The 26,843-nt window shown below is 38.5% G+C and overlaps 1 protein-coding gene across 2 annotated transcripts in view; it reads left to right on the forward strand.

Moving 5' to 3' along the window:
* The window catches only part of PDE11A (phosphodiesterase 11A), a 415,741-nt gene that overhangs the window by 170,920 nt on the left and 217,978 nt on the right, over window positions 1–26,843 (forward strand). For both annotated transcript variants that reach the window (XM_029225505.1, XM_029225506.1), the window contains one exon: window positions 13,558–13,622. In XM_029225505.1, the coding sequence (XP_029081338.1) occupies window positions 13,558–13,622 (65 nt within the window). The remainder of the gene's footprint in view (window positions 1–13,557; window positions 13,623–26,843) is intronic.

A 26,843-nucleotide genomic window follows, 5' to 3' on the forward strand; every position in this document is an offset into this window, starting at 1 on the left:
GGTGTACACAGCCAAGACTTTCCAGTCAGCACTATGCCTCTTTCAACAGGTATCTTTTTTTTTTTTTTAACAGGTATCTTGATTGCATGGAATATTTTAATTTTAATGTGTCAAACTTATCAATCTTCCTTTTTGATTTGTGACTTACAGTTTTTGTTTTTAAAAATTATTTATCTACCTCCATGTTATAATGACATTCTCTTATCTTTTCTTTAATCCATCTGGTTTTTATGGGCTTTTATATCCATCTAGACTTTATTTTGTGTATAGTGTAAAGCTGTATATGTATAACCAATTGTCTCAGAACTATCCCCCCTCCCCCTTTCTGAATTATATCAAGTCTCCATATATACCTGGGACTGTTTCTGAGCTCACTATTTTGTCCCATTGCTCTATTTGTCTATTTCCAAACCAGTATTACACTTTCTCAATTTCTATAAGTTTATAATCCTCTTTGATATTTGATAGGACAAGTCCTCAATGTTGTTCTTCTTTAAAATTGGCTTGCCTATTCTTGACCTGTTGCCCTTCCATATAAATTTTAAGAGCAGCTTATCAAATTCCATGAAAAACTCTGTGTAGATTTTGATTGAAATTGCTTTAACTGATAGATTGATTTGCGGGATTTCTGCAAGTAACAGAATCTACAGGGGAAAATGGCTTAAACAATAAGAACATTTGTATCTTAACATGACAGGAAGGCTGCAGAAGGTAGTTCTGGGGATGTTGCAGCAGCAGATAATGTAATCAATGATCCAGGCTTTGTCCTTTTCCTGTGCGTGTCTCAGTGGTTGGCCTTCACCAGCTGGCTTTCACCCTCATGGTCCAAGAGGCTGGCACAGCTCCAGGCAGCATGTCATCCTATAACTGTGTCCCCGAAGAAGAAGGGAAACGTCTTTTTACATATCCTTCTCTTTCTCAGGGAGGAAAGCCTTTTTCAAAAGGGTTTTTTCCTAGCTGACTTTCCCTCCAGACCCATGGTCAAGAACAAGATGTTCAAATCATTTATATTCTCAATATTTTTTTGTTCTTTATCTATCATTCTCTGATAGACGTGTGTTCAGATCTTCAACATAACTGATTTATCACTATCTTCTTGTCCAGTTCTGTAGGTTGTTGACTTAGTTGTCTGTATTAATCCTAATTGTTTATGTGTTTTTGAATTTGGGATTGCAGCTCATTTCAGTGGGAGGGTGTTTTATTTGTTTGTGCCATTGTTTTTTTCATTCTCTCTTGTACTCTTCCCTCCCTGTCTAATAGTTTGCACAACTCCTTTGTCCCTAGTCAGGAACCAGGTCTTATATTGATGGCTTGGGTCTCCTGCTGTGTGGTAATATTACACTATACCAGAAGCAACTTGGTTCAGTTTCTGTGGGTGAAGCTAGGCCACCTGTCTCAAGGGAATGCTTTTAGTCCCCAAACCCCAGTAGAAGCTGAAATCCCAACCGTTGCTCCTTGCCTGTTTCTGGACTTGGAGCACAGTAGGTCTAAGTCTTCAGGCTCATGCCTTTAGAGATCTTATTTTTTCTCTCGCCTCTGCTCCCCTCCCCTTATCTTTTCTCTGCCTTTAAACCTCTATATGTCTTTCTGGTTTTTTCTTTCTGTAGTTTATCGATCTTTGTTCTGTTTTTGGAAGAGAGCAGAAGAATCAAAGCATGAACTTATAGCACCATCTTTCTTGGCATTCCATACACTACTTTTTACACTCAGAAAAAAAGTATCATTTCAGGAAAAAAATCTGCTCAGTTTCCTCTGAAAATAGCTTTTGCTTTTCTCTATTTTATTAGAATCATTCCTGGAAAAAAAAACTTGTGGTTTTTGTGTGTGTGTGATTTGTATATTTTTAAAAGCTGGTTATTGCAGATGTATGGTATTTCATGGCCTCTCTACATTTGAGGGAAAGAGGGAGAAAAAAGCATTTAAATCTAGTTGTAGAAGCTTTGATTCATCAAGATTTTAACTCAGTGTTAAGACTGCATTCATAGTCTTTAAACCGGGCCGTCAGGTGTAAACTGATCAGTTTACTCCGTGGATGCCAAAAATAGAAATGAGGAATGCCTTCCTAGCCCTCTCTCCTGCCAAAATTAATGTTTTACCCTCTTTCGCTTTTCTTTAGTGTTTCAGTCAATCAGTTTTTTTTAGCACCTTTATTGGAGTATAATTGCTTTACAATGTTGTGTTAGTTTCTGCTGTATAACAAAGTGAATCAACTATATGTATACATATATCCCCATATCCCCTCCCTCTTGCATCCCCCTCCCACCCTCCATATCCCACCCCTCTAGGTGGTCACAAAGCACCGAGCTGATGCTTCCCACTAGCTATCTATTTTACATTTGGTAGTGTATATATGTCAATGCTACTCTCTCACTTTGTCTCAGCTTCCCCTTCCCCTTCCCCGTGTCCTCAAGTCCATTCTCTATGTCTGCGTCTTTATTCCTGTCCTGCCCCTAGGTTCATCAGAACCTTTTTTTTTTTTTTTAGATTCCATATATATGTGTTAGCCTACGGTATTTGTTTTTCTCGTTCTGTCAGTCAATCAATTTTAAGTGACTTTGTCAATGGTATTTTCCACTAGACTGAAAAAATAAAAAGATTGTTCCATAGCTAGCTGCTGTCAACATTAGGAACTACTTAGTCCTTTGAACTGAATATTCCCTGCTTAATGTTATTCCATGCCATGAACCTGTCTAAGCAATTCCTATCAATTCTCTTAGCTCTTTTCTAGCTCGTATACTTACTATTATCTCTATTTCTTTTTGCACTTAGTCGAGGAAAGCGAGAATGAAGACATTTTAATCTTCTGTCCTGAGGCGCTGTCTCAGCACTGGTGTTTACACGTGTTCTTCTTTCATGGATTATCCTGATGGCTGGCAGCTATTTTGTTGTTCAGAACTCCATGAAGTACTTTATAGCTGAGCTTATCAATATGAGACTGGTTTCTGGAGTTTATTTTCTAAACCATGAAGCACAAGCTCCGCTTGTTTTCTAATGTGTTCCTTAACTTCTTGGTTCTTATGTGAATACACATACAATTTAGCCATTGAACTAGATGATCTTCCTGAACCCAACACTTGAGAGGAAGAGATGGAGATAGTAATTGTCATCTGATTGTTCTGAAACAGCCACTATCCTAAGTGGATGGTAAAAATTGCTTCAGGCTTTCCTTTCTACTTCACTTTCTCTTCCTTTTCCCCATCCTACTTTCTTTAATTTTCCTTATCCCTGTAAGGAAACCAACTTAAATTCTATTTGATTTTTATTCCAAGTGCTTTTTCCAGAGTACAGAATAGAAGGTATCTAAAAGAATTCCAAGAATTACCCAAACATTGTTATGTATATATATACATATGTATATACTCACATCATTAATCATTAATATATCATATTATGTATTTGTATATATTGACTCACTTTATTAGTAATTGTATGTCAATATATTAACTCACATCATTAATCATTTATATATGTTAAATATATGTATATAGGTATATGAATATATGTGTTTGTGTGTGTGTGTGTGTGTGTGTATATGTATATGTCTCCAACTTCTGAACTTTAGTCCCCACTGTCCATCTCCACTGCATCCTGTCACTTCTGAGGTTTCCTATTTCAGTTAATGGATAACTCAAGCTAAAAACCACAGAGTAATCTCTGAGTGTTTCTTACCATTTACATTCAATTGTTTGTAAGGTCTGTTGCCTCTACGCTGAAACATCATTTCTAGCCCCTCCCTCCCACCCGTTCTACCACTTTCTTTACTCTGACTTTACTAGTCTCTAGCTTGGAAATTTTCCTCTTCACTCATTTCTTTACTTGCAGACAGGGCACTCTTCCTTTTCATCAGTTCTTAATACTACTTCTAGTTATCTTTCTAAAACATGCATCTGCCCGTCTCATGCTTCAAAATATTTATTATCTGTTGCCTACACAGTAAAGTTCAAACTGCCCAACATTCAAGGTCCATCGCCTCTGCTCCCAACTTAACTTTTAGCTTTCCTCTCTGGTCCTCAGGCTCACTCTACCCCATTCTTCCTCTTCCACCCCTCCTCCCCATGGTCAGCCTATGCATCTGTTGCCTCTGTATCTTTGCATATATAATTCCTGTGAAAGACAAAAGGCACCAGACAATTAAGGAGATTATTTCATCTGGGCTATTGCAATAGGAAGAACATTCATTTATGAGGAACATTTCAAAGAAAAGAAAGGGTGCCTGGGGTCCTACAGAAGCATGTAGACAAAGGAGTTAACTGCATCATTTGTGCATCCCAGAGGAGTCATGAGGACAAAGGTCTTATTTTGGAACGTTCTAGGGCAGGGTGGTTCTTTGAGGTTAGCCAAATCTGGAAGACAAAGCAGTAGGGGTATTTCTTCATCATTATACCATTTTTGGGGGAGCAGGGCTCAGGTAAAGTTCAACATTGTCACCTCTGTACTGACTATTCTTTACAAATCCCAATTCCCCCGTCTCATGCTGGTTTTTCTTTCTTCAGCTAACTGCCTTTGAAGGCTGATTTCTATGTACTGTGCCACTTGGGCTTTCTTGTTCTCTGGCTTTCAGTTGCGTTTGACAAACGGGAGGAAGCAGCAGAAGATTTAAAAGCTGAAGGAGAGAGCTCCTGGGAGTAGGTGTTCCCCTCGTTCTTTCTCTGTCAGTTGTAGATGTGGCTGAATTCTTCCAAGGCCCCTCTCCATGGCCCCAGCTCCTCCGGGGCACCAATAACATTATCCCCTCCCTTCCTCCGTCTCTCCTTCTCTCCCTCACTCTCTCCTGTGTCCCCTCAGACCTAGGGGTGTTAATGACTTTCCAAATGTCTACTCCCTGGGTACCTCACCATTCCTTACTGGTTTCTTTTAATCTTGCCCATCCTTCTGTACCTAGTCCCTTTGTTGAATTACTTTCAGTTAAACCATTTTGGAGTGTTCTCTCTGTTTTCTGGCAAAACCTTGACTGATTTAGTCCCTCAACCTGGAAACCTTTCCCCACTTTTCAGCCTAGAGCATGCCTGCTCCCCATTTAGGACAGAGTTCACATGAAAACTTCTTCAGCACTCTCCTCTGTGTGCTTGTAGAATTTTGACCATATGTTGTGGTGAGATTATACCTTTGTGAACAGTTTCTCCCTCCATACTGTGTTGTGAGTACAAGGAGAGGACGTGATTTATGCCTCTTGTTATTTCCAGACCCTGTCACAGTGCCTGGTATCCTAAGTATTTGGAAAATGTTGATTGAGTGAATAAATGACTAGAGTAAATTACTTATCGGTGTAAGAGAGGAATTAATCAAGGATGGCAGTGAATGGCCATTTAATTCGTTCTTTTGCCCTATATATTAGTCCTCTTATGGAAAAATAGGAATTAAGAAAACTCAAACCCAAAAAATGGTGATTACTTGTTAGATCATTCCTATTTTCTTCTTGGTAGCAAGAATATCTATTTGAGCATAGTTTTTGTTTTTTAAGTTGTATTTAAATTAAAAAAACAGAGAGCAACCAGACCAGCTAGTGCTTGATAAATATTCGAACCAAAAAGACTTCTGCCCATGGAGCTTTTCCAAAGAACAGTCAGAGATGCTTGGGGATATTTTGTTTACTTCCCTGTGGCGTGTGTACCGCCTTCCCCAGGGTGTAATGCCCAGGGCTGATCAACAGCCAGAGGAGCTTGGAATCATTTGTTGTTTCATTGACCTATGAACCACTTCTGATATTTCTCGTATAAGATTCTCTTTTTACTTAGTGTATGTGTGTGTATTTATTTATTTAATCTATGTTCATTTAGTGCATCTATAATAAAAATCAGAATTAGAAATAGAGAATAAATTTTAAAAAATTAATGAAACTAAGAACCATTCAATTTGTCCAAGTCAAGAATAAAACATGAACTTTATTCTCATTTATTTATGCTTTATCTATTTTTTATTGGCCATAATCTCCGCAGTGACACTACATATCCCATTAAATTGCATCAAAAAAATTTAGCTGTTTCATTTTTTAACCCAGGTGTCTGACTATAAATAATTTTCCACTGGATGCATTATATTTTTAATAAATTCCTTTTAAAAATATAAATTGTTTGAGGCATGGCTGCCTAGAGTTTTGCTTTTCAAACAAAGATATTTTTGAGAGTGCAAGGAGGTACTTTTAATAATTATTGCATGACAACAGGCTTTATTAGACTGGGATGGTCCCGTGACAAGTGGGACATATGCATGTCCTCAGATATACCCCCCATCACTCGCCCTGGTGCCTAAAATTTCTGTCATTACAGTGTTGTTTTAGATGAGAAGATTTTGACTCCAGGAATCTCCTTTCTGAACTATAGATAAATTACATGGGAACATGAATACTTTAATCTATCATTAGCCATTAACGATTTAGCAGAAAATAGCTAGTTGACTTGGTTCAGAGATCTCTTTGGACCAGAAGTTAGCAAATTTTTTCTGCAAAGAGCCAGCTAGTAAATATTTTAGGTTTTGTGGCCCATAGGGTCTCTATTACAACTACTCAACTCTACTGTCATAGCGAAAAGCAGCCATAGGTAATATTTAAATGAATGAGTGGACTCTTAAAATAAAACTTTATTTATAAAAACAGATGGTGGGACAAATTTGGCCTACAGAGTTTTTTTGCCCAACCCCACTCTGGAGGAATGGGAGGCAAGCAGATAGTTTACATGTCCAGAACTGTAATACTTCTTTGCTGTTCCTTGCTGTCCTCAAGGACCAAGGCCCATGTGTATGTCGCCTTAAGGGCTCAATATTCTGGTGACTTTGAGGGTTAATTTGCTTGTGAACCTAATCTCAGATTGCCCTAAATTCAGAGAACCTGTAGGGGGATTCCACCAGCAACCTTGCGTTCTTGAATATATGATTTAGACTAGAATTTCTGTGACAATCTTAGATTTATTCTAGAATGTTTTTGAAGCCCTTCATAGTCTGATGGCTTGGAACCAGGCTAACTTTATGCACCTTATGGAGCCAAGGCTAGTGTTTTGCCACTTGGTTGATCTTATCTGGCTTACAGTCAGCAGTGTGTTTGTCTTCACAGTTTCATTGCTCTGCTTATATTTTGTCACTCTCTTGATGGGACTCAAGCTTGCTTCTCTTTTATTCTTACATTGTTTGCTATCAGCTGTAGATCCTTAAATGTTGTATTTCTCTTACCCACCATTCCAGATTCCTATCCCATGTCTCTGAAAAATACTCTTTTACACAAATTAATGGCCCATAATAGCTTTGTTCAACTGTAATTAGTTGTACATAAGCAAATTTATGTGATTTCATGTGTAAAAGTATTTTTATATACTTCATACATTTTTCAAGTATGTAAGTACTTCATCCCCTTTTTGTTTACACTTTTACTCAATTAATCGCCAAAAGCATTTAAGGCACCCTTCAACAAAAATACAAAAATTCATAGTGAACAAATAGTTTCTGAGTGCTTATTGTATTCCAGACACATAGCAGAATGAAAGGCAAACTTTCAAATTAAAAGGAAGAAAGAGAAAGTAGATGTCGTAAGTGAAACAAAATCAAACAACAAACTCAAAACCAAATTGTGCTGCAAAAAATGATACAACTTTGAACCTAAGGCTTTTCTCTGAGCTTCTCAACAGCTAAGGTAAAAGAAAAAAATGAATAGGCTTTTATAATTCCTTTGGTTTAGTAAAAGGAACACATCAACAGATTAAAGTTTTTCTGACCATTAAGTTAAAAAATTTTTCTTCTCTAAAATATTAATTCTTTAAAGGTTGGAGACTATATTTACTGTTTCTTTTCTCTCTATGCTATCCAGTACTTAATACACATTGGATGATCAGTATGTATCCAAAGACAAGGCAACATTAGTATTGTCCTCATTTTTCTTCTAAAGAGACGGGAACCTAAGAATTATACAAGGTATGAAATTAGGGAACATAGTCTGTAATACTGTCCTCACTTCTGATACCAAGTACAAGTTCAAGAGTTCCTAAGACCACTCTCAAACTCAATATTTTGCTAGAAGGGTTCACAGAATTCACTGAAAGCGGTTATATACATGGTCATGGTTTATTATGGGAAGAGATACAAATTAAAGTAAGCCAAGGGAGAGATCAGTCCAGGAAGGTTCGGAAAGTGGTGCTTCCAATTGTCCTCTCTCCATGGAGTCATGGAAAGCATTAACTTCTCCCAGCAGTGATGCACACATCACTGTGTGTGCATGAAGTATTCAATATGCATGAAGTATTGCCAGCCAGGGAAGGTCACCCGAACCTTGGCATCCATGGTCTTTGTTGGGGCTTGATCACTAAAATCTATTTGGCCACCCTCATAGCTGCCCGCAGTCTCCCTGCCCTCCAGAGGTCAACTGATACCATGTGACCCAAAGGCTCCACCCTAAATCACATTGTTGGTGTGGCTCAAAGCCACCACTCTAAGTTACATTGTTACTATCTGGCTGGCCCAAGGCACCCAGGTAAGCAAAGACATTTTTACCCAGGCTGGACATTCCAAGGGCTTAGAGGTTACCTCCCAGGAGACAAAGGCAAAGGCCAGACCTTTCTTTGGGTAAGCTTACTTCTTTCTACACACAAGGTCAACATTGTGGTTCATGAATCTAGTATCTGACTTTGATCAGGACACCATGGGCTGGTTTACTGGGGACACAACTAGTACTTTCCATGATATGGAGTGCTAAAGTTGAAAGATGCATAATCCTTGACTTTCCCTTTACTCATTAAAAAGGAATTTAGAAACTAAAACCAAAAAATAAAATAAAACAAAATATTTGACCCTGTTTTTCTTTTCAGCATGTGATTTATGTTAGAATAAAAAGTTCAAACATTTTAGAAAAAAGAATTTCTTCCTTTTGTTAGTTTTAACAAGTCCTCTCTTACATTCCAAGGGTTCAAATATTCTGACATTTCACTGAGGTACTTGTTGATCTTATCCATTCTCTTTGTGATTCTAGAGCTGTAAGTTATATAGCTTTAAGATTTCAGGATTTTCTGTTCCATTTCTTCTATCACTCAGAGGGTTTTTTTTTTTTAATTCTTAAAAGATCTTTATTCTTTGTTAATCTCTAGACATTTTTTAGGTTTATTTCTTAAGGTATGGAGAGCAGAAGTTCACTTTTTATTCCAGGGAGCACTAATTTTGATGAGCCAGGACAAATTAAGCTCCCTACCATAAAGTAAGCTCCATGCATGCAGGGATTTTTTTTTTTTTCTTTTACTGTGTAGCCCCAGTGCCTATTGAACTACTTGACACATACAGACACTCAGTACATATTTGTTGTGTCAAACAACAGTTTTCAAACAGTTAAAAACCTAACCCTTGCACAAATCTAAAACAAGCAGGTATCAAAGATGTAGTTAACACATTAATGAGAGAAGCCAGCAAGGTAGTAGTCCGTTCTGAAACAGACACAGATGAATGCAGGCACAAGATTGCTAGGTTAGAGTTTAAAAATGCTTACCGGGCTTCCCTGGTGGCGCAGTGGTTGAGAGTCCGCCTGCCGATGCAGGGGACACAGGTTTGTGCCCTGGTCCGGGAGGATCCCACGTGCCGCGGAGCGGCTGGGCCCATGAGCCATGGCCGCTGAGCCTGCGTGTCCGGAGCCTGTGCTCCACAACGGGAGAGGCCACAACAGTGAGAGGCCTGCGTACCGCAAAAAAAAAAAAAAAAAAAAATGCTTACCATCATCCAGGACAATAAAATTGTAATTATGGGCTTATCTTTTCTACTGCACAGAAGCCATTCGCATTTCTGCTTGGATAAAATTCATTTGCATTGCTATAGGACAAAAATCATTTATGTAATGTCAAGCTGTTCTTTGTTGCCCCAGTGGCTTCCTGAGTGACAGCACTTGCCCTGCTTGTTTTGAACTTCTGCTTAGTTATTGCCCACTTCTGGGTACCCATCGTCAATGTAATGTACGCAAGGCACAAGCCTCATGATGACTTCCTCATTTTACCCCTCGTCTCCTTTCCATGTAGACCCAGTCACATTCAAATTACCCAAGGGGAATGCTTCCTGAGTGCCACAAGTTACCCTACCTATGACCGTCTATAAAGGCACTTACCCGTGGGTCCTTGCTCTGCTGTCTGCCTGCCTGCAGTAACCAAACTTTGAGCTTTGGGTGACTTTCTGTGGTCCTTTGGGCATACTGTGCCCCCCTCTCTAGGGCCTGTGAATATAATAAACCCTTTAATTTCACATGCGTTTCTGAGTGTAATCTCCGTGGCCGTGTTAGAGTGATCCTCAAAAACCCCACCAAGGGGGCTTACTCCCCCTTTTACCACCCAATGGATATCAGTTTTTCAGAAATTAACATATGTCCTTTCAGAGTTGTAAAGTATTCTAATCAGCAGTGAAAATTAAGCCAAATAAAGTATTCTTAGTAATATTGGAGAGTTTAATTTCATCTATCAAGTCTGGAAATTAAAAGATATATCCTTCTTGATTTCCAAATGCAAAAACAATTATTAGTTGATTGGTAACTTAATTTACTTTATATCAAGCCAAGTGTTTTACTTCAAGTTACTTTTAGTCTATGTTTATTCAGATTCAGGTATATAGTAGGTACTCAATAAATATTCATAGAATTAATAAATAAAGGCAGAATTTATCTAAGTATTCTGGCTCTGAAGGAGTCATGTCCAAATAATTTTCTCTGTCAATGCTACTTTCTCATGTTTATGAAAGAGTGAGTAGTGGGGAAATTAGAAGCTGTGGAATCAGACCGACATGGTTCAAATCCCAATTCTGTTAACATATTGGTTATATGGTTTCCAGGAAACCACTTAACCCCTCTAAGCTTTCATTTTCTTTCAGGAAAATGGGGATAATAATACCTACCTTGCCAGGACGTTGTAAGCATCGATATGTACATAAAGGATTGGTCATAATGTATGCAAAATGCCTCATACAGATTTGCAGTAAAATGGTAGGATATGGTTGTCTTAGTCAGTTTGAGCTGCTCTTGCAAATTATCATAGACTGGGTGGCTTAAATAACAAACATGTATTTCTCCCAGTTCTGGAGGCTGGGAAAGGGAAATCCAAGATCAAGACACTGGCAGATCCAGTGTTTGGTGTGGCCATCCTTCCTGGTTTGTAGATGGCCATGTTCCCGTTGTATCCTCACGTAGCAGAGAAGAGAAGAAGAAGCAAGCTCTCTCTGTCTCTTTTTAAAGTACTAATCCCCTTATGAGGCTGCACCCTCACAACCTAATAACCTCTCAAAGGCCCCATCTCCAAATACCATCACATTGAGGATTAGGGTTTCAACATATGAATTTTGGGGGGGACACAAACATTCAGTTCATAGCAACAGCCTAAAACATGATTAAAAAGTAGAAGAATTTACTGTCATCTAACAAAATAATGGAAAGAAATCACAGATGATGAGAGATCAAAGTAGAGATATGACTTTCTCTTTTAAAATCTGTAACAATTTCCCATTCTGCAAGCATAAATGAAATGCTTCTACTTATTATCCTGTTATTGTTTTAACTTTAAGAATTATTTAGGGTATGGTTTGAGGAATTTATTATTTGGTGATAGCAAATAGTCTGTTTGTGGCTTGTTGGCCTTGTGAGACCCCAAGAATATTGCAGCTAGATCAAGATTTCTGTGTTCTAAGTGATTGGTTTCTGTTTAAGCCCTCAATTAAGATAAGTGTTCTAGTTAATTTTGCTGTGTAACAAATAAGCCCAACATTGAGAGGCTTAAACCAACCATGTTAGTTTAAACTGATCTTGTGGATCAGGAATTTGGAGAGGGAATAGCCAAGATGGTTTACCTCTTTCCAGGATATCTGGAACCAGTGTTGGAGATCAGGGGTGACTTAATGGCTGGGAACTAGAATCATCTGAAGGTCTGTTTGCTTTTATGTCTGGCACCTGGGCTGGGAGGGCTTAAAGACTGGAGCTGCTGACCAGAGCATCTACATGTGACTCCTCTGTATGGTTGGCTACCTTTCAGCATAGTGTCCTCTGCGTAGTTGGACTTATGACATGGTGGCTCAGGGCTCCAGGCACAAGTATTCCAGTCAGATGAGGCAGAAGCTGCATTGCCTTTTATGACAACTTCAGAAGGTGCATAGCCTCTATTCTATATATTCTATTTGTTGTAGTGGTCTAGAGCCCACCTAGATTCAAGGGGAGGAAACATAGACCCTACACCCTGGTAGGAAGGTGGCAGGGTCATATTGTAGAGAAGAATGTGGAATAGGAGATATTGCTGTGGCCATCTCTGGAAAATAAAATTTGCCACAATGAGTAATTTTGTAGAGGCTTATTTCACGTTAGAATATGAAATGAAATATGTCCTATAGTTGTCAAGGGTATTTCCTTTTAGTTGAGCTGTTGTCACTGCCCTGCTAGTCACACACAGTTTTCTTTGTGATGGGCTTTTATCTTTTTCTTAATGTTGCATTTTTTTAGTATGGGTTCATTACCTCACTGATAGAGCTGTTTTAATATTTAATCTATTCCCAGTTCCCAAGTCATTTTCTCAAGTGCCCATCACTTCCTTATAAGTGGTTAATTTAAACGGCCTTTGAAGCATGACTGCATCTGGCTAAGGCAAATCTAAATGTCAACCTTGGAAGCATCCAGTGACATTCAGATGACTCCTTTCAGTATAGGGCCTCCTTTTTCTATCATGTGTTATATCTTGTCAAAAGAGGACCAGAAACGGTGCCTTTCCCACTCAATATTTTTAGTGTTGTTGAAAAAACTGACACTCTAGAGTCATGCAGACTTGCTTTAATCCCAGAGGCCCCATTTAGTTGTGCGAAACAGTGTAAGTTTCTTAAAAGTTATGGGTTGGTTTCCTCATCTATACGCTGAAGATAAAAATCCCCACTTCAAAGAGTTGTAATAGGGAAATTAAATAGTCAAAGAAGCTTCTGATGTAGGGCCTGGTTTATAGTAAGAACTCAGCAGTAGCTAATGATAAGAAAAACTGTCTTTGCATTTTCTGTGCCTATAAATTACCTTTCAGCATAATAGGTCTTGATCAGGATCTTGAACTGATTGTGCCAGTTTCACTGGACAGGTAAGGTAGGAAGTGTCCACACTAGGAATGATCTTAAGTGTCTTCCTCTTCGTTACCCTTTGCAAGTGACAGAAAAACATTCACCTGAGGACAGTGATAAGCCAGGGAAGGTAATTTCAGGAACCTGGGGTTGATGGAGGGCAACCTTTTGAAAGATGTTTTGTCTCTACCAGGTTCTCCATGGATGGTGACTGGGTTGTTAAAAGGGCAGTAAAAAAATTATTTTCAAATGAGATGTCCCTTTGCCTGACCACCACAGGATTTTTACACCTTATTGTAAAAATATATACATATTTAGAAATGTATTAAAACTTGGGCAATATGTGCCATGTAAGAAATAAAGTACAAAATGTAGGATAAAATTTTCTCGTATCCCTCGGGATTTCTCCACTTAAAATCTCTCTTTAATCTCCAATTATCGTAATAGTCATTATAAAGATGAAAAGTGTTTACTGGAATATTTTAAACTGTGAGAAAGCTTTAACTGACTTGGATTTGTTGTCTTTCTGTGTGGCAGGTGGTGAAGTTTACCAAATCCTTTGAATTGCTGTCCCCAAAGTGCAGTGCCGATGCTGAGAACAGGTAGGGCTTATGAGTTTCAGTTTTGTCTCTAATCCTCATCTTCGATCCGTGGTGTTGGCAGCATTGCATAATTTCTGAGGATAAGAGTTTTTCTTTCTTTAGATCAGCAAGTGCAGCCAAATATCATCACTCTTCTATATTTCAGGGCTTAAATTAAAACTATATGTAAAAATACATGTATATACATCTAAAACTGCTAATGAATAAAGTCGATTTTTAGATATTCCATAACTGCATAGATAAGCTGTTTTTTTTTTGTTTTTTTTTTTTGCTTTATTCTGGTCCCTCGTTTGTCTTCTTCCCTTTTGTTTGCTTGTGTTTGACCAATACCCCTTGGGGAAAAGACTGAGAGTTTCTAGTAATTCACTTTTTGTCCCTGTTGGTATCTTTGAGGCTGTAGCAGGGTGAAAATTAGGGTTGGGGACAATCAGTGAATTTCTTTTAGTTTGCACTACCCTGAATAATAGTTTGGCTACTACAAAAATAGATTCTCTTTACTTTGGTCACCTCTAGAAGAAGGGCTAAAAAAATAGTGAAATTGACCCAAATGCGGAAATATGGAGAAGGACACGTAAAGCATGATGATGGTGATGATGACAATACCAATGATGGTAATACCAGCTAGATAAGCAGCTTCCATTTATCTGAGTACCTGCTGAGTGTGCCAGGTACTGTTCTAAATGCTTTATATGCATTGAATCCCCCCAGATAACCTGATGAAGTAGGCATCATTACCCATGCGTGACAGAGGAGAAAGCCAAGGTTCAGTGAGTTTAAGTGACTTGTTCAAGGCCCTGCAGCCAGTAAATGGTAGCCACATCTCAAAACAAGATCACCTGCATAAAACCCTCCCAATCTCTGAATTTTGATCCCATTGCCACACATAATTTACAGTCTGGTAATTAATCTCATATAGTGAATGTCTGCTGGATTGTTTCCCAATCTGGCTGGATCAATCAGAATCAATCTTGGAGAACTGAATAAAAACTAAATTCTCAGGACCCACATGAGTGCTTTTGATTCAATATGTTGAAAGTGAAGTCCTAAAGATCTGTATATTCAAAAGGCTCCTTGGGTAATACCTGTTTCAAGATGTAATAGTTGAGAGTAATTTGATTTTATGTACTTACTATTGCCTTTAAGTTCAGAAAATAGAAATCAGTACATTAAAATGGGCACTTCAGTTGCTTCACTTTTTATCAAGTGTATGATATTTAAAAGAGTCCATTTCTAATTCCAGTTATAGAGCATTCTTGAAAAGGCAAAATTATAGCAACAGAAAGCAGATCAGTAGTTGCCAGGTGTGGAGATAGAGAGAAGGGTTTAATGTGAGGGGGTGCAGGGGAATTTTGAGTGGTGAAGGAACTGTTCTCTGTCTTGCTTGTGGTGGCAGTTATACAACTGCATTTGTCAAAACTTGCAGAACTATGCGCTTAAAAAACATAAATTTTACTGTTTGTAAATTATACCTTAAAATGGGAAGCAAGAGGTCTTTTGTAAGAGGTTTTTGTTTTCGTGAAAATGTATGTTCACATCTATGTTTAATGTCAGCTAATCTGTACCCAAAAAAGATTTAGACATAGAGTTACTAGTGGTGTATTCAGCCATTTTCCTAAAATTTTCATGTAAAATAACATGAAATACATTTAAAAATATCTGTCTGCACTTAGTCCTTTAGCTAGTTATGGCCTCATATAGGTTCTCTCTCTCATATATGAGGGGGAAAAGCCTTCCTTTGAAATCCTAATGTTTTAATGTTGTTCTTTTTTTTTTTAACTACTGAATGTGTCCTCATGGTCACTGCAGAGTTAAATATTTCATTATTTTTAATGCTGAGAGAACTTCCATGTCAAAACGAAATGACCCAGGGCCCATACTGCTCTTGGCAAACTTCTGATAATAAAAAAGAAAGAAAGAAAGAAAGGTCAGATTTTCTTTAAAGAGACATTTGAAAAGTGCCTTTGAACTTTGACATTATGAGATAGTACTCTCCATCATTCTATTTGTGGCCTTTATGTAGAATGTCCATTTATTTCAGAAGATCTTTCCTGCATTGTCTAGTAATTTTCCTCATGTAGATGTGGGATCCTTTGGTCATCTATTGCAAGTTAAAGGAATAAAGACAAGTGGCTCTAGCATTTACTTTGCCAGTGGCCGTGGAAGAGACATTGAAACAGGCTATGAGTCTACAAATCACAGCCTGCTCTCAACACGTTGTAAATCTTTCCTTTAACCTTCATCACTTAACATCTTCTCTATAGGTAATGTCCATTGGATACCTTAGTCCTCTGGACATCATTCAGAGTTTTAATAGGATAGCTCTTGAAGATAATGTTTAGGGTTTCATGCAACAATGTTTCAGGGCATTAGTTTAATTCTGATGAACTTTGATTTAAAGCTTGCTGATTTTTATAGACAGTCCTTGAAGACTTTTCTAAAAACCAATTTTGTTGCTGACTCATCATTTCTGCCTCCTGTCTTATGCGGCTAACTCTTTTGTCATGGCCAGTCTCCTCTTGGTCTCCATGTAATTAATACCAAGCAATTTGAGAGTTGGAAATGATTTGATCTGTCTTTCTTCATGCGGTGTTTACCTCCTCTGGGACAGCCTTGATGACTCTCCTAGTGATAAGATTCTCACAATGTCACGGTGGGCTTTTTCTACTGATAGGGAGTTCTAATTGTTAGAAAGGCATTTTAGGTTGAATCACATTTCTGTAACTTCCACCTCTTTGTCCTAAATTTGTCCTTTGGAGATAGTTATCCTTTCATTAATTTTATTACTTCATTCAACAGCCATATGATGAGTACCTACTCTCTGATAGGTAATGGGGCTACAGAGATTTTTTTTTTTAATCAGCAGTCTCTGCCCTCAAGGATCTCAAGGCCAATGAACAGGGGTAGGAGTGGGTTAAGAATATAATATAACCATACCTGGATTTCACCAGGCCTCCAGACCATGGCTATAAATAGAGTCATGGTAACAGTGATAATCTATACTTGGCTGCTTGGTCATTTCTCCCTCGTAGTGTAAGAACCCAAGCCCTTTGCAAAAGTCACTCTTGAAGTAGCTCTGGGAATGCCCAAGATTAAAAAAAATTTTTTTTATTGCTCACCCATCATTTCTTCCAAGTATTCCTAAGTCCTCTTCCTCTAAACATGGCAGAGCAGCATCTGCTGGACATGGGCTTCCTGGCCCACTGCAGAATTCCCATGAGCATAACTGGACTCCTCACCACTGCTGTGCCACAGCTCCCCGGGCACTGTCTCAGATGCACTGGTGGCCTTTCCAAATCCAAGCAGGGCTTGGTAGCCAGTGCAGAAGGTAAGAAGGTTCACTTTCCCTATAGTGTGCTATAGTTTGTTGCCTGACCCCTAATCAGTCCTGCATGTACCTCATTTTTTTTTTACAAGTCTTTTAGTTCCTAAAGCTTTTCTTTCTCCATAGGACTTGGACTTAGTCCATGGGGCCAGGCTTAGGAACCAGTCCCCAGATTGAGAGCTAGCCACTAAGTTGTTCTTTTGATTTCCCCGCCTTTCTTCCATCTTAGCCACCAGACTCAGATGCTCAAGACCTCCTCCTCCCAGTCCCTTCCCCTCCATGCACATCAGCTTATATAACACATAAAGGCCCCCTCATATACAGATGTGTCCCAGATTAGGCTCATATGTCCTGCTGTCAAGTATATCAGTGACAGCAAAGCAATTCAATACTTTCTATAAAAGTTTTGTGCAAGGTGGTATTTTAATATAGAGGAAGGGGCACCCAACTCATCTGGGGAAAACTGGAAGATGATCCTCAGAGAAAGCTTTCAGACATGGTAAAAATTCATTTAGGTCCTGTAGAATGATGGGAAGTTAGTGACATGACTACCTTCCAGGGTGAGGAAACATCGTAAACAGAAGCATAGAGGTGGGAGAGAAAACATGGCATGTTTCAGAATCTTTAATTAGGGCTGTGATCTGTTGTCACAAGGGTCATCATAATTGATGGTGATGGCCCTTAACTCCTTCTGAGGACCTCCAGCTCCCCTGAATGCCATCTCATAGGGGTTTGGGTCCTATCTGGTCCTCAGATGCTCAGACCCTCTTAATTGGCCTGGAGACTGGCTACATGCCTGCTTGTTCACGGGGGAGTAGCAACAGATAGTGAAATATTAAGATTTGTCTTGAAAAATCCTCTGGGCAGTAGTGTGGGAGAAGGACCAGAGGATGACAAGCTAAAGCCACCAAGGATTAAATTTACTGCCTTACCCACATGGCAGTGGTTCAGTTCTGGTGGACTGCACGGATCCACTATCCTTAACTTTTCCAAGTCAGCAACTGCTATTTTTAGACTATTTTCATATTTCATGGTCCCCAGACTCTTCACCACCCTTTTTATTCTCCCCTGGACGTGCCCCAGCTTAGAATGGAACATGGTATTCCAGAATCAGAACAGTTTAGAAATAGACATGTGCCTCTCTTTTGCAGAATATAATACTGTTGATGCATTTATTATTTACAATCCTCTTGTGTTGTCAATACTGACTTTAAAAAAAATTAAGATCTTGTCTGATCCATTCGACTCTCTCTCAGATCTCACTCTAGGACCTTTCATGTGAAGCCTAATTTAATAATATTTAGTGAAGTGGCCAGAATAAACTTTCTTGAATCTCTTATTCAAGTTTTAATAAACCTCTTTCTGTTCTCAATGGGAATAGGGAGTCTGAATGATCATATGTACTTAGAAATGAAAAAGAACATTTATGGACATCTTAAGAGTTAGAAATTTTTATTTAGTTTAAAATATATTTGGCCACATTCTATTGATGTATCTCCTAGGTATAAATATGGGTGCTTTGGAAATTGCACTTTCTCAGCACTGCTACTTAAGGCTAAAAAAAAAAAAAGAAGAAGAAATTTTTTAAAAAGCCAAATGACTGTAATTTCTAGAAGGTAACAACTGACTAAAAGGGAATTTTCACATAATCATTTAATGGAATATAATGGAAATATATATTGTTTAAAACCCAAGCACTGTAATCATTTCAGCATTTTGGCAGTAAGGGAGTTGAGGGGAGAAATCTTACTTCAGAGGGAAACAATCTTTTTTAAAAAGCCATCTTCTTACTATATTTTTCATTTGGTATGACTAGAAGGGGAGGAGAAAAGTAAAGCTAGAAATCTCAGAGGAGGTAAATAAAGGGTAAGAATCTCTGTTTAATGAGTCTTTCAGCATGCAGGTCATCCTGGAGGGTGGAGAGCTAAAATGTTCTGTTTCTTAAGATGAGGGTATATGGTAAGCCGAGTAATGCCCCCTCAAAGATATCCAGATCCTAATCTTTGGAACCATGACAAAAGGGACTTTGCAGATCTGATTAAGAATCTTGAGATGGGGAGATCATCCTGGATTATCTGGATGGGTCCAATGTAATCAGAAGGGTCCTTATAAATGGAGATGTGGTGACAGAAGCAGAGGTCACTAGCCATGGCAATCAGGGAAGAAAAAGAAATAAAAGGAATACAAATTGGAAATGAAGAAGTAAAACTGTCACTGTTTGCAGATGACATGATACTATACATAGATAATCCTAAAGATGCCATGAGAAAACTACTAGAGCTAATCAGTGAATTTGGTAAAGTTGCAGGATACAAAATTAGCGCACAGAAATCTCTTGCATTCCTATATACTAACAATGAAAGATCAGAAAGAGAAATCCAAGGAAACAATCCCATTCACCACTGCAACAAAAAGCATAAAATACCAAGCAATAAACCTACCTAAGGAGACAGAAGACCTGTTAAGACACTGATGAAAGAAATCAAAGATGACACAGACAGATGGAGAGATATACCATGTTCTTGGATTGGAAGAATCAATATTGCGAAAATGACTATACTACCCAAAGCATTCTACAGATTCAATGCAATCCCTATCAAATTACCAATGGCATTTTTTACAGAACTAGAACAAAAAAATCTTAAAATTTGTATGGAGACACAAAACACCCCGAATAGCCAAAGTAATCTTGAGGGAAAAAAACGGAGCTGGAGGAATCAGACTCCCTGACTTCAGACTATACTACAAAGCTACAGTAATCAAGACAGTATGGTACTGGCACAAAAACAGAAATATAGATCAATAGTACAGGATAGAAAGCCCAGAGATAAACCCATGCATCTATGGTCAACTAATCTATGACAAAGGGGACAAGGATATACAGTGGAGGAAAGACAGTCTTCAATAAGTGGTGCTGGGAAAACTGGACAGCCACATGTAAAAGAATGAAATTAGAACACTCCCTAACACCATACACAAAAATAAACTGAAAATGGATTCGCGACCTAAATGTAAGACCAGGCACTATAAAACTCTTAGAGGAAAACATAGGAAGAACACTCTTTGACATAAACCACAGCAAGATCTTTTTTGACCCACATCCTAGAGTAATGGAAATAAAAACAAAAATAAACAAATGGGACCTAGTGAAACTTAAAAGCTTTTGCACAGCAAAGGAAACCATAAACAAGATGAAAAGGCAACCCTCAGAATAGGAGAAAATATTTGCAAACAAATCAACGGACAAAAGATTAATCTCCAAAATATATAAATAGCTCATGCAGCTTAATATTAAAAAAACAAACAACCCAATCCAAAAATGGGCAGAAGACCTAAATAGACGTTTCTCCAAAGAAGACATACAGATGGCCAAGAGGCACATGAAAAACTGCTCAACATCACTAATTATTAGAGAAATGCAAGTCAGAAGTACAATGAGATATCACCTCACACCAGTTAGAATGGGCATCATCAGAAAATCTACAAGCAACAAATGCTGGAGAGGGTGTGGAGAAAAGGGAACCCTCTTTCACTGTTGGTGGGAACATGAATTGATACAACCACTATGAAGAACAGTATGGAGGTTCCATAAAAAACTAAAAATAGAACTACCATATGACCCAGCAATCCTACTACTGGGCATCTACCCAGAGAAAACCATAATTCAAAAAGACACATGCACTCCAATGTTTACTGCAGCACTATTTACAATCTCCAGGTCATGGAAGCAACCTAAATGCCCATCAACAGACAAATGGATAAAGAAGATGTGGTACATATATACAATGGAATATTACTCAGCCATAAAAAAGAACGAAACTGGGTCATTTATTGAGACATGGATGGACCTAGAGACTGTCATACAGAGTGAAGTAAGTCAGAAACAGAAAAACAAATATCATATATTAGCGCATATACGTGGAATCTAGAAAAATGGTACAGATGAACCGGTTTGCAGGGCAGGGGTGGAGACATGGATGTAGAGAACAAATGTATGGACACCAAGGGGGGAAAGTGGGGGTGGGGTGGTGGTGGTGGGATGAATTGGGAGATTGGGATTGACATATATGCACTGATATGTATACAATAGATAACTAATAAGAACCTGCTGTATAAAAATAATAAATAAAAGAGAAAAAGAAAAGCAGTAGAAGTCAGTGTGATGCAGTTTGAGAAAGACTCAACCTGTCATTGCTGGCTTTGAAGGTGGAGGAATGGAGACATGAGCCAAGGAATGTGGGCAACCTCTAAAAGTTGGAAAAGGCAAGAAAAGGAGTTCTCCCCTAGAGAATTGTAAGATAATACCTTTGTGCTGTTTAAAGTCACTTAAGTTTGTGGTAATGTGTTACAACAATGACAGAAAACTAATACAGGGGTTTGAATTTAAAAGGAGTCCAAGAAGAAGAGAATTCAGGAAAAAATGAAGGAATAAGGAGAGGCAAACAAAGAACCCGTGGAACTGAACAATATGGGTAGAGGCTGAAACTTGTGGGAAAACATGGCCAGTGAGAAATTCCCACGGGTGGGGCAGTTAAAGGATTTGTGTTAACTGTATGTTGTGCACTATTGTAAAATATTACATCTGCTTGTCCTTTGCTTGCTATTCAGCTTACTGTCTTCAGTTGCCACTCACATCTTGTAAAACCAAAAATGCATGTTTTTACAGGCTACTGCTGAGAATATAGAGATAGAAAATATAAGATCTTTAACGCTCAAATAGGAATATTCAAAGTTACAAATTTGTTCGATTTTAAATGTTGTTTCAGTGAAACTTGTTTCCTCAGTGTAGTGGGTTGAATAGTATCCCCTCAAAATTTGTGACTATCTGAAACCTTAGACTGGAACCTTATTTGGAAATAAGGTCTTTGCAGATGCAGTTAGTTAAGGATCTTGAGATGAAATCATGCTGGACATACATGTTGGATTTTCCCCACGGGCAGTAAATCCAATGACTGGTGTCCTCATAAGAAGAGGAGAGGACATACAGTGACACAAAGGAGAAGACCATGTGAAGACAGAGGCAGATATTGGAGTGTGATAAGTACAAGCCCAAGAACACCAGGAGCCATCAGAACCTGGAAAAGCCAATGAAAGATTCTCCCTAGAGCCTTCAGAGGGAGCATGGCCCTGCCAACACCTTGATTTCAGTCTTCTGGCTTCCAGAATTATGAGAGAATACATTTTTGTTGTAAGCCACCAAGTTTGTAGCACTTTGTTATGGCAGCCCTAGGAGACTAATACACTCAGTTATTAAATGAGGAAGATATATGTGGAATCTAGAAAAATGGTACAGATGAACCTGTTTGCAAGGCAGAAATAGAGACAGAGATATAGAGAACAAGTGTTTGGACCCCAAGCCAGGAAAGCCGGGGGTGGGGGAGGGTGGGATGAACTGGGAGGTTGGGATTGACATATATACGCTAACATGTATAAAACAGATAACTAATAAGAACCTGCAGTATAAAAAATAAATAAATAAAATAAAATTCAAATAAAAAAATATGAGGAAGATAAAATGGATAATGTCTACTAAATGTCTCTTCCAGCAACAAAGTTCCAGGAAGCTGTGATTCTGTGCATCCACTATTGTGCATTATAGTGATATCTACTTTAATTAGGGAAAGAGAATAACTGTCACTGAAAGTCTAGTATCCATCACACTTACGCTTTCTTAGTCTCACAAATGCCCAATGAGTTACATGTAATTGTCCTTATTTTACAAATGAGGATCCTGAGGCTCAGAGAGGTAAGTAACTTGCACACATTTGCAGCACTTCTGGCAGTACTGCCTATGCTCCTGCAGGGTTATGTCTGGAAGCAATTCTCTTAGCCATCTAATGCTCATTCTATTAAGACCATGGCCTTAGTTGAGTTAGATGCTATTTAATGTCTTCAACAAGATTATACTATGATTTAGCATTGAAATGAAAAGTATCATTTTGCAGAAAAACATGGAAGCAAGAAGTGAAATATAAATTTGTTACTAGTGATGAAAATGTTTATTGTTAGAAAACTGGCCACATGTCTATATGTTCTTGCAAAGCTACAACCAAGGAAGAAACTCACAAGGAGATGAAACTGTGCTATATTTTGTTACTAAAATACATACTAAAGGATCATTTACTACATGCCAAGTGATGCCACCGAAGGCAGGAAAAATTGACCAAGTACTCACAATAAGTGAAAGAAATTTCAAAACAATAAGAGGCCAGTGTAACCAAATTCATGCATGATGCAGAACTGTTATTAAAGTATAGAATGTTAATTTGTCAAAACTTCCAATGTTTTGGAAGCTGCTTAGATTCCAGTGACAAGGGATTCAATTGAGTAAAAAAGGAAACTGAATTTAGTCAAATAAGAAATGCTGAGAAAATTCCAGTGTCTTCTGACATGCCTGTCAATGCCAAGTGTGCTAAATTGATCATCCTCAAGAGCATAGATGACAAAGTATAGCATTTCAACATGAGGCCATGCATAACATCAGATGGTTAAAACTTGCCACCATATTCAATTTTAAATGACAAAGTCAAACTAAAGGTGGTAGACAGAATTTGGGGCCCCATTACCTTCACCCTCTGTTGTCATACTCGTGAATGCATTTCGTTACATGGCCAAAGAGACTTTGCAGATGTAATTAAGGTTGTTAATCAGTTGATGTTAAAATAGGGAGATTATTCTGGGATTAACTTGGTGGACCCAATGTAATCACAAGTCCTTGAATACAGAGCTTTCTCCCAGTTGAGGACCAAATAGGAAGTTAGAGAGATACAACAGAAGGGGGAAGTCAGATAGATTGGAAGCATGAACAGGATTCAACACATATTGCTGGCTTAAATATTCAGAGGGCCATGTGTCAAGGAAACCAGGACTTCCGTGCTACAACTATAATGAATTGAATTCTTCCAACAACCTGAATGAGCTTGATTCTTCCCCAGAACCTCTAGAAGGGGATGCAGTTCTATCAATACCATGATTTTGGTCTTTTGAGGTCCTAAGCAGTAAATCCAGCTGACAAATGCCATAATAAACTTCTGGTCTCTGGAACTGTGTGATAATAAAAGGGTGTGGTTTTAAGATGATAATTTTGTAGTAGTTTGTTATGCAGAAATAGGAAATGAATGCAGTATTAGTGTATGAGTTTAAACCCAATCTCATCTGAGAATGAACTCAGTGATGTTACTGTGTGCGTGCACACACACACACACACACACACACACACACACACTCCCACAGATGGATGACAGCTGAGCTGATGAATGAGCGATGTACAGCCATGTGGAACAGATGACCAGGAACCCTACGTATGTTAGGTCTTGATACAGTTTTCAGACATGTATCTGCACAGTAAAAGAATTGCTGGTGGTGTGACTGGACAACAGTAGCCCCTTAAAATTTCTGTCAACAAACAAACTAAGGAATACTTGAGGAAGGAATGTGAGTCTGGTTGTTGTCTAAAAACCCGCCAATGACACCTCTTACTAAGTTCAGTAGAATGACAGCATCAAGACTTGCAGGAGGGGTTGGCAGCTCGGAAGAGAGTCCTGGAGATGATAGCAGAGCACTCTTCTAAAAAAGGCTGCATCCTGATGACTCAAAGGCTCATATCTGTGAACATCAAAGACTCTATATTGAAAAGTGATTCAGAAGAGTGACACTGAATTTGAAGAAATTTTAGAATGTCTTAGTCAATTTATTTTGCCCATGATTTTTCCTTTTATATATAATCAACTTGTATAGTTAAAATTTTCCTTCAAGAATGGTATATGATAAAATTTATATCTAATCCAAAAGATCTCTAAAATAAGATTAAAATATTTTAAGTGAAAAGAACACATTGACTCATTGCAGCATTTTTTCTCGTCTTTCAGTGGTTCAAAAATAACAGTGCATCTTACAATCTGTGGTACTGTAGATTCAATGAAATAATATGGCCCTTCCACACGTTGTTTTTCTTGTGGATTTTCTATTCCTTAGCTCATCTACATCTATCCCTGAGGGTACATATATCTCAACTTTGAGAAGCATCTTGGAGACCTTTAGGGTTTCTTTCATCTTTAAGATTGGACAGCCCCATGATTCTTCTCAACATTAGGTTTCTTTGTTGCATTTTTGGGGTCAGAATGCTGAAACTCATGTTTCAATGCCTTATTGATTTTTTTCTTTTCCTTTTCAATTCTGTGTGGAATCTAGTTTTGCAAACAAATTACTCTTTCCAACATTCCTCACTTCTCTGTAACTCTTTCCTTTAGGCTTCCAGCCTCCATGACCCACATCTGGCCTTTTTAGGTGTGTGTGGAGGCAGGGACTGACTTCCATGAGATGTGACTGTAATGAGACAAAACTACAGGATGAGCTCTAGCGTTGGGTCAAGAGTCTGTAAACAAGCCTTCTAGAGATGTTCTTTGTCTTGGGCCAGCAGCAATGATATTTTCAGGAATAGATTTGGGATAGACTGTGTTAGCCTGGAGAGACTAAGTATGATGAGTGAGATTTTGTTTATCATATTTACTGTGATTGTACCTTGCAGTCATATTGTACATTTTATAACTCCGAGATGTACCTGGCCCAGGCGAGGTAATCTCCAGCTCTTATCCAGGTTATGAATATGATTTTGGGCTCATGCTTCCAGAAAGTGTGATGTGACTCACCCTTGCTTGGACATTACCACTCAAAAGCATACCCCCTTGATGAGGCTCTGGGGAATTAGAAATTCTGTTCCTACCTTATTACCACTCAAAAGCATACCACCTTGATGAGGCTCTGGGGAATTAGAAATTCTGTTCTTACCTTGGAGAATGTTGCTAAATATCTTTTTGTACGTGGGCCTGTCACTGTTGTGGCCTGTCCCATTGCGGAGCACAGGCTCTGGACACGCAGGCTCAGCAGCCATGGCTCACGGGCCTAGCCGCTCCGCGGCATGTGGAATCTTCCCAGACCGGGGCACGAACCCGTGTCCCCTGCACCGGCAGGCGGACTCTCAACCACTGCACCACCAGGGAAGCCTGCTAAATATCTTTACCATGAATCCTAACCTTGCCAGCTTCACTGTGTATCCCTTAGATTGTAACTTTCAACCTTTTTTGATTGCAACCTACAACAAAAATACATTTTATATCCAAACCTAGTTAATGTATATAAATATGTACACACACACACATATATCTAAAACAAGTTTCATGAAACTATACTTACCTTTACTATGTATGTATCTTCTGATTTATTCTGTTCTTAAAAAAAACCCCACTTGCTGTCTTGACCCACAAAATTGATTTCATGATTCACTATTTTGTTGCGATCCACAACAAAACTTTAGACTTTTAAGCCACATCTGATTTACACTTGCAGTGTGTGTGGCCTCAATCAATGCCTATATTTGTTATTTTAAAATATAGTAGTTGTGTGAAACTGATTTTTCCCAAACATTTCAGAACTCCTTCACTCAAATACATATTGTTCTTCAAATAAGACACCTTGGGGAGAATTTGTTTGTGTAAGTTCTTTATACAACTGTTTAGTACAAGTGAATGAAATGTGTTACAAAATCTGATTTTGGAATACTGGGGGTGCAAGAAGTAATGATGTCCCCACACTCTTTTTTGCTAGAGAGCAGACACATTAGGTCCTACCAGGACTTTTCAGCCACATTCTTCAAGTCTTGTGCTAGAGTCATTCTTATATATACCTTAGTGAGTCAGTTCCTGCCCTCCAAGAAGCATATGCTAAGATTAAATGAGCAAAAGATTTTTCAGGGGAAACAGCTGTGAAGGATAAAGGGTGGGACAAGGAGTAGGCAGGGAGAACCTTTTACTACCCTGCTCTGAGAAAGGAGAGTGGAAAAAAGGAGTGAACAGGAGGAGTGATAGATTGCAGCATAGTTTGGAGAACATCTTTGCCAGGCC

Source organism: Monodon monoceros, unplaced genomic scaffold, assembly GCF_005190385.1.
Source record: "Monodon monoceros isolate NGI ecotype Baffin Bay Population unplaced genomic scaffold, NGI_Narwhal_1 Super_Scaffold_16, whole genome shotgun sequence".
Classification (NCBI taxonomy): domain Eukaryota; kingdom Metazoa; phylum Chordata; class Mammalia; order Artiodactyla; family Monodontidae; genus Monodon; species Monodon monoceros.